At 70.5% G+C, this 7,788-nt stretch overlaps 1 protein-coding gene across 1 annotated transcript; it reads right to left on the reverse strand.

The window, feature by feature from the left end:
• Window positions 1-199: 199 nt before the first annotated feature.
• On the reverse strand, window positions 200-7,166 carry CAMKV (CaM kinase like vesicle associated). The gene is made up of 11 exons (XM_076346074.1): window positions 7,102-7,166; window positions 3,792-3,900; window positions 2,469-2,600; window positions 2,315-2,389; window positions 2,092-2,230; window positions 1,893-2,013; window positions 1,278-1,353; window positions 1,060-1,196; window positions 901-979; window positions 740-827; window positions 200-501 (listed from the first exon to the last, which is right to left on the reverse strand). The coding sequence occupies exons 2-11, from the start codon at window positions 3,884-3,886 to the stop codon at window positions 235-237; spliced, it is 1,209 nt and encodes a 402-aa protein (XP_076202189.1). The 5' UTR covers window positions 3,887-3,900; window positions 7,102-7,166; the 3' UTR covers window positions 200-234.
• Between the last annotated feature and the right edge of the window lie 622 nt (window positions 7,167-7,788).

The raw sequence follows: 7,788 nt of genomic DNA on the forward strand, positions 1-7,788 counted from the left end.
GACAGACTGAGAGAGCGGGGGGGGGACGGGACAGACCGACCGGCAAAGCCACCGAGGGGGCCAGGAGGGACCGGGGGGGGGGGGACAGGGAGGACGGGCTCCATGCAGGGCTCTGCCCCATGGCCGGCTCTCCGTCGGGGCACGTAGAAAAGGGGGCGCAGGCGGGGGCGCGGGGGCGGGGGGGGACCATGCCGGGGGGTATGTACAGAGGGGGGGCGCGGGGGCCGCCGCCGCTCAGCCGGTCTGCTCGCTGGGGGACTCGGTGGTGGCGGCGGCGGCGGCGGCGGCGGCAGCCCCGTCCCCGTTACACGTGGTGGCGGGTGGCGTGCCGGGGGCCGGGGGCTGCGCGGCGGCGGGCGGCGTGCTGGGGGCCGCGGGGGCCGCAGTGTCCGTGGCGGCGGTGGCGGTGGCAGCGGTGGCGGCAGTGGCCGGCGCCGGGGCCGTCTCCGTCTGCTCGGGCGCCCGCAGGCGTTTCATGAGCGTGGTCACTCGCACGGCTTTCTGCGGGGGGAGAGGCGGGGGGCCGTGGGGTGCGGGAGCTCCCTGGGCCCTTCACCGGGGCGTCGGGTCCCCCACTGGGGATGCCTGCTGGGGGCTGGTGGGGTCGCGTGGGCTGGCAGGCCGCGGGGACTGGCAGCGCCCCCCCCCCCCCCCCCCCCCCCCCAAGGCTGACAGCCCCGTGATGGGGGAATGGGCTCGGCTAAGAGGGGAAACTGAGGCACGGGGCGCCCCCACCCACCTTCCATTTGGCCCGGGCGAAGTTCTTCTCGATCTGGGCGCAGACGCCATCCTTGATGTTCTTGTCGGAGGCGGCGTTGCCGGAGATCCTGGGGAGGCGGGGAGGGGTGAGTGGCCCCCGCCAGCCCCCCCGGCCCCCCGCCCACCCCCGCCGCCCCTCACCACTCGTGGGAGATGGCCTCCTCCGCCGTGATCCGCTGGTCCTGCTCCACCTCCATCAGGCGTGTCACCAGCTCCTTGGCTGGGGGCATGGGGGAGAGAAGTCAGTGCTGGGGGGGGACAACATGGGATCCCGTGTGTCCCCCCTGGTGTGGGGCTCACCCGCCTGTGAGATGTCATCCCAGTATGGTGGGTCGAACTCGTAGTCCCCAGCCAGGATTTTGCGGAACAGGTTCTTGTCATGGTTCTCGTAGTCTTCCTCGTCCGCCTCCTCGTAGAAAGGAGGGTTCCCCGAGAGGCTGGGGGACAGGGAGGGGGGCTCAGCCTGGCCCCTGGCCCCTGGCCCCCTGTGGCCGCCCCAGCCCTCGCCCCACACTCACAGGATGTACATGATGACGCCGATGGCCCAGCAGTCCACCGGCCGCCCGTACCGCTGCCGCCCCACCACCTCCGGAGCTGCGAGGGACAGGAGAGCGGCCCTGCCCCAGGGTCCCCCATGCCCCGGCCCCTCGCCCCCAGGGTGATGGGGAGCGGGAGGGACCCGCCGGGAGCACCCAGGATCAGCCCCGGGGTGATGGGGAGCGGGAGAGACCCGCCGGGAGCACCCAGGATCAGCCCCGGGGTGATGGGGAGCGGGAGGGACCCGCCGGGAGCACCCAGGATCAGCCCCGGGGTGATGGGGAGCGGGAGGGACCCGCCGGGAGCACCCAGGATCAGCCCCGGGGTGATGGGGAGCGGGAAGGACCCACTGGGAGCACCCAGGATCAGCCCCCGGGGTGATGGGGAGTGGGAAGGACCCACTGGGAGCACCCAGGATCAGCCCCCGGGGTGACAGGGAGTGGGAAGGACCTGCCAGGAGCACCTGTGACCATCAGGAGGGACCCGATGGGAGCCCCTAAGACCGGTCCCCGGGGTGGTGGGGAGCATCAGGGACCTGCTGGGACCCCGGCAGCGCCACCCACCCCTGTGCACCTGCCCAGCTGGCTCTCACCCACCCAGGTACTCGGGGGTGCCGCAGGGCTCCTTGATGAGCCCATTCTCCAGCTTGGCCAGGTGGAAGTCGCTGATGACAATCTTGGAGTTCTTCAAGCGGTTATAGTACACCAGATTCTCCAGCTGCCAGTGCAGGGACCGTGAGCGCCGGGGCGGGGGGCACAGCAGCACCTATGGGTGCTCCCAGCCCCCACCACCCACCTTGAGGTTCCTGTGGACGATCTTGAGCGAGTGCAGGTAGGCAACGGCCTCCAGCACCTGCCGGATGACGTTGCTGGTGTCCCTCTCCGAGTAGTAACCCTGGTCCAGGATCCAGTCGAAGACCTCCCGGCCGGTGGCCCTGCCGACAGCAGCTCTGCTGAGACACCCCCCCCCCGGTGGGGGCACCCCCAGCCAGACCCCCCCCCGTGCCCCCCAAACTTACAGCTCCAGGAAGATGAAATACTCCTTGCGGGTGATATAGACATCCACCAGCTGCAGGATGTTGGGGTGCTTCACCCTGCGGAGAGACGGGGGAGTCAGCGGGGGGTCCCCGCTTTGCCCAATGGCACAGGAGCCCCCCCGGCCCCAGCACTCACATTTTGAGGATGATGATCTCGTTTTTGGCCGCCTTCCGCACTTTCCGCCCGTCCCGCTTCAGAAACTTCTTGCAGGTGTACAGCTTCCCCGTCGTCTTCTCCTTGGCCCGGAAGATTTCGCAGAACTCCTCCCTGGAAGGGCGCCCGCAGCTGTCACCCCTCCCGGGGACCGCCGAGCTTGGGACGCTCGGGTGGCCCCTGGGCCCACCAGCATCCCCCCCATCCCAGTGGCAAGGGGAGATGCCGCAGGGGTGGAAGGAACCTGCGGCTAAAAACCTCTCCGGAGCAGAGGGGAAAAAAAAAAGGGCAGTGAGAAGGAATCGATATGGAATAAGCATATTGATAAGAAGGGAAAATTTGCTGATTAAAAAGCCCCCTCCCCACGGCAGCTGGGGTGGGACCCGCTGCAAAGCTGCCCGTGCCAAGGCAGAACAGCAGCACACCCCGACATCAATGTGAGCACCGCAGTCGGGAAGAAAGAAGGGGAGATGTGCCGGTTGCCCGGGGATGCTGCAATATTTCTGTTCTATTATTAATGGAGCTCGAGCCCATCGGCCGGGCAGGAGCCGCGGGGGAGCCCGTGGGGGGCACTCGGCACTGCTCTGGCAAAGCCTTTGGCTTTCCAACCCCCCAGGCTATGCCGAAATCCTCGTGGCTGCTGTCCCGGGTGCAGGGGAACTGGGACCCATGGGCTTTGGGACAGGCTGCCCAGAGGACGGAGCAAAGCTCTGAGAGCACCTAAAAAGGTCCCCGATGCCACCCAGTGTCACCCTGCCAGGCGTGACCCACGGCCAAGCGGTCCCGGTGTTTTGGAGGTTGACGGAAAAATTTCTGGCACGTGTTTTGGGATCAAACTGCTCTCAGTGGGTCTGAGGACTTCGTTTTGTGGAGTGCTTCCTAATGGGTCCCCCAGCACGGCAATAAAAGTTGGGGGTAAGCAGCAGCACTCCGCTCCCTCCCAAATGACATCTGCCCTTTCCTTTGCCGGAGCACTCGGGGGAGCCAGGATTGTGCGGAATTGCTGCAATCTCCGCAGATCTTGGGGGGGAGGAGGGAGGGATACGGGGAGCCGCCCGGCTGCAGCCGGCAGCAGCAGGGAAACCTCGTTGCCCTCCTTGGAGCCAGCGGCGAATACCCCCATGCACCCGCCAGCGAGAGGGATTAATTAGGGGACAGCCACCGCGAAATGCAATGTGCCCATCCCAGCTGGGGACCGGCACCCTAAAAGCTCCCGCGGGCAGCATCGTGCTGCTCCTCAGCCTGGGGCATGCAGGTGGTTGGGGTCCCCGGGGCACCCCCGGGGCCGGGGAGGGACCAACTCACGTTTTGATGACCTGGCCCAGGTCATATCTGTCGGTCACCTCGGACGGCTGGTTATAATCTTTCTTGTCTCCCAGCGTCACGCAGCCAAACGGCATCGCAGGGCCCGGTGCTGGCAGGGCAGGGAGAGGCAGTGAGCGCCCTGGCACCGCCGGCCCCCCTGGAGCCACGCCAGGCCCCCCCCGAGCAGCGCTAATTAATGTAAAACCTGACAAAGCGCGGCTGCTGCTCGTGCTCCCTGGCTGCCGCAAGCCACCACGTGCCCAGCCCCACCGATGTGCATCCATCCCCGCGGCGTCCGGCCGCTCTGCTTGGGCTCGGGCTGCCAGCGCGGCCGCAAGCCGGCTCCTCTGGCTCTCATCTGCAGATCATTAATGATTTATCAAGTAGCCAGGGCTAGCGCAGAGCCCGGAGCACCCGCTGGGGAGGCAAGCAGAGGCGAATGGACCCTTTTCCCGTTTCTCAGCCCAGTTTTGCCCTGCGGTGACATTTCTGTAGCCGGAGCTTCCCCGGGCAGAGCATCGTCGCATGCCATAACACACGCAGCGAGTTACACCAGCCTCAGCTCCCCGACTCTTACCAGCCCCGACAGCCCTGCTGCAGCACCAGGCAGGTGGGCACGGCGGTTCGGCAGTGCCAGCCCTCCTGCCGCCAGCAGCGGGCAGGACACCGGCCCCAGCACGTGCCGGTTCCTCCGGCCCTTTAGGAACGACATTTTGCCCTTTGCTTTCCTGCCGGGAACCCTTCAAAACCAGACCCTGCTCGGAAGCTTTCCAGCAAAAAATTGGTCCCATAAAGAGATTTTTTCCTTTTCCCACCCCATTACCAGGAGGAAGTTTCAACTGACGTTATTTTCTGATGGCTCAGAAGGAGAAAGGGCTCCCAGGCCCCCCCAGCCCTCTTGGACGGGCCCGAGCGGGACCCCACGATGGGATGCTGGCACGACACTGGAGGCACCCATCGCCCGTTGCTAAAGCTCCCAAAACACCATGCTGCGACATGCCGGCCTTGTCGTGCCGTGCCGGCAGCGCCCGGGGCCCGGCGGCGAGGGCTGCGGGCAGGATGGCAGTGCGGGATGCGGGAGCCGGCATCGCGGGTACCCAAGCACCGAGCCTGTTGCTATGGCAATGGGAGCTGGAGATGCAGAAAGCGGCACATCCTTTGGAGGGGGCAGGGACGGGCAGCACCCGGTGGCACCCGACCCACCTGCGGGTGCACGGCCCCATCCCTGCTGTGCGGGCCCCAGGAGGAAGGTGGTCCTGCCCACAGCACCCAGGGCATGCACCTAAGCGCTCCCTGGGGTGATTGACCCCAAATCTGGGTGGGACATGGGTGCAGTGAGCTGGGGAATGGGGGGATGCTCCTTCCTGCCTCCATCCCTCGGGGATGACCTGCCTCCGTGCCTGCCCAAGCAATGCCCACAGGATGGGTGCTCCCACCTCACACGACACCCAGGCACCCTCCTGCTGGGAAAGCCCATGCCAGGCAAGGGCACCCATCCCCGTCCCGCTCAGGGTGCACCCACTCCCGAAAGAGAAGCAGAGCACCCATGGGACACCCTTCCCTGCACCACAGACCGGGTGAGGTTTTCCAGCCCATGCTCGGCTCATCTCAACAGCCTCCCTGGCAAACGTGCCCTGCCTGGCACCTCCGTGCCCCCGTGCCATGCGACGCCAGCTCTGCCGTGCCACCGTGCCCGGCCAAAGGGACGAGGGCTGTCCTGGCAGCTGCCGGTGCGGCAGCAGGCTCGGTACCGCGGGCCAGCAGAGGCAGGGCTGGCCTGCGGGCGGGCGGGAAGGCTGCCAGCACCGGTGGCGTGATGCCAGGATTAGCCGGGAAGGGGACCCGGGCAGGATGATATATCGGGATTTTATTGCTGTCTCCGCGAGTGCTCAGCTAATCTGCGCTCATAAAATTAGTTCCCGTTGGTTTAGCAGGGACCCATCCTGCTGGGGCTGAGCACCGGCATCCTCCCCTGCCCCAGGCTGGCTCGGGGGGGGGGCTCAGTGCAGCCGGGGTACCCCGCAAGGGAGGCTGGCACCCAGCCCCACATCGGGGCCAGCACCTGCGCCCCACAGGTGAGAGCACTCCCACCGTGGCAGGGGCACCCAGGCAAGGGGTGGGCGAAGGGGTGAGTGCTCCCTCCCTGGGGTGCTGGGGGGGGAGGCTGGGTGCTGCGCTGGCACCCGCGCGCAGCCAGCCCCCCCCCCCCCCCCCAAGCATCTAATTTGGGAGCAGAAGCAACAGCGGGTGTAAGACAATAGCGGGGAAGTGGGTGGCCGGGTGCGGACGGCACGGAGGAATGACGCAGCCGCGCAGCCCTCGCCAGCGGGCCCCCCCAGCCCCCCGAGCCCCGGCTCTGCCCCACGGCGTGGGGTGCCACCGGCCGGCGCTCCCTCTCCGGCCCCGCTGCCACCTGCAGGCTCCCTGGACGTGTCCGTGGCGGGGGGGGGTGGGGTGTCCCCCCCTGCCATCCCGCCCGCCCCCCCCCCCCCCCAGCCCGGGGGAAGGATGTGCCGGGGAGAGGCATAAACGCAGCCGGGCCGAGGTGGACCGAAATGTTGCTGGTGCAGGCAGCAGGCAGGCAGCGGGGAGGCGGAGGGGCTGCGCCAGCCCCGCGCTGCCCGCGGGAAGGGCCCGGGTCGGGGCGGGGGCAGAGGCAGGGCTGGGGGAGCCCCACCGCCCGCGGGGCCGGGCCGGAGCCCACCGCCCGCCAGCCCCGGGGGGGTGCGGAGGTGCAGCCCGGGCCGCGCACCGCAGGGGAGGTCTCGGCCGTGGCCGGCTCGGAGCGATGCGGCAGCGGGAAGGGAGCGGGCTGCGGGAGAGAGGGGCAGGGGGCCGGCCCGGGAAGGGATGCTCGGCGGCGGGGTCGCGGGGCGAGGGTCCCCGGCAGCACCCCCCGCCACGGGGCCGGCCCGGCTCTCCGGGCTCCGCGCTGGACGCGGGGGCGGCAGCGGGGGCAGGAGCAGGGAGGCGCGGGGGGCAGCCGGGCTCCGGCACCTCGCCGCGCCCGCGGCGCCCGTCGGGGCTCGGGGTCTGCGGGACGCGGGGTGCCGGCGGGGGCGGTGCGGCAGCGGGCAGCCGTCGGGGCGCACACTCACCCGGGCACGGAGCGGCACGGCCCCGCCGGGGTGTCCCGGGCCACCGGGGCGGGGGGAAGGGGGGGGGGGGGGGCAGCCCCGGGCCAACAAGTGCCAAATCCCAGCAACGCCCCCACCCCGGGCCCGGCCCCCCCCCGCCCACGGCACGGACCGGCACGGCACGGCACGGCTCGGCTCGGCTCGGGGCTGTCCCGGCGCGGCGCCGCGCTCACCTGCACGCCTCTCCGACCGCAAAGGGGGGCCGCGGCCCGGGGCCGCCGCTCGGGGGGGGCCGCGCGCCCCTCCCTCCCTCCCTCCCGCGCGGGGCCGGTGCGGAGCCGAGCCGAGCCGAGCCGAGCCGAGCCGAGCCGAGCCGTCGGTCCGTCGCGGCGCGGCCCCGCGCGCCCGGCGCGGCAAGTTGGGGGGGGGGGTGGAAGGGGGGCGGGACCGCGGGGCCCCGCCCCGCCCGGGGCGCCCCGCCCCGCCCCTGACGTCACCGCCAAACTTCGCGCCCCCCCCGCGGGGCCCCCCCCCCCCCCTCCCCGTGGGGCGCGGGAGAGGCCCCCGCGGGGACGGGTCACGCGTGGCGTTGGGACGCGCCCCGGCACCGCGGCGGGACGGGGCGGCCGCGGCCCCCGGGACGGCCCCCGCGCCCTGGGGAGGGCGGCGGCGGCAGCGTCACCGACAGCGGGCTGGGGCACCGCCACGCCTCGGGGACCTGGGGACCCTACGGGACCCCGCGCCACCGCCCAGGCGGCAGCGGCTCGGGGGGCTCGCGAGCCCCCGCGGCTTCCTCCGTTCCAGCCGCTGCCCAGCCGCGTGCGGCGGAGCTGCCTGCGGATGTCCCCTCAGCCACCGCCTGTCCCCGCTGTCCCTGTGCGGGCTCCTCACCCCGGGAGGTGGCCGCCCACAGGGAGGCT

This window comes from Aptenodytes patagonicus, chromosome 8, assembly GCF_965638725.1.
Source record: "Aptenodytes patagonicus chromosome 8, bAptPat1.pri.cur, whole genome shotgun sequence".
Taxonomy (NCBI): Eukaryota; Metazoa; Chordata; class Aves; order Sphenisciformes; family Spheniscidae; genus Aptenodytes; species Aptenodytes patagonicus.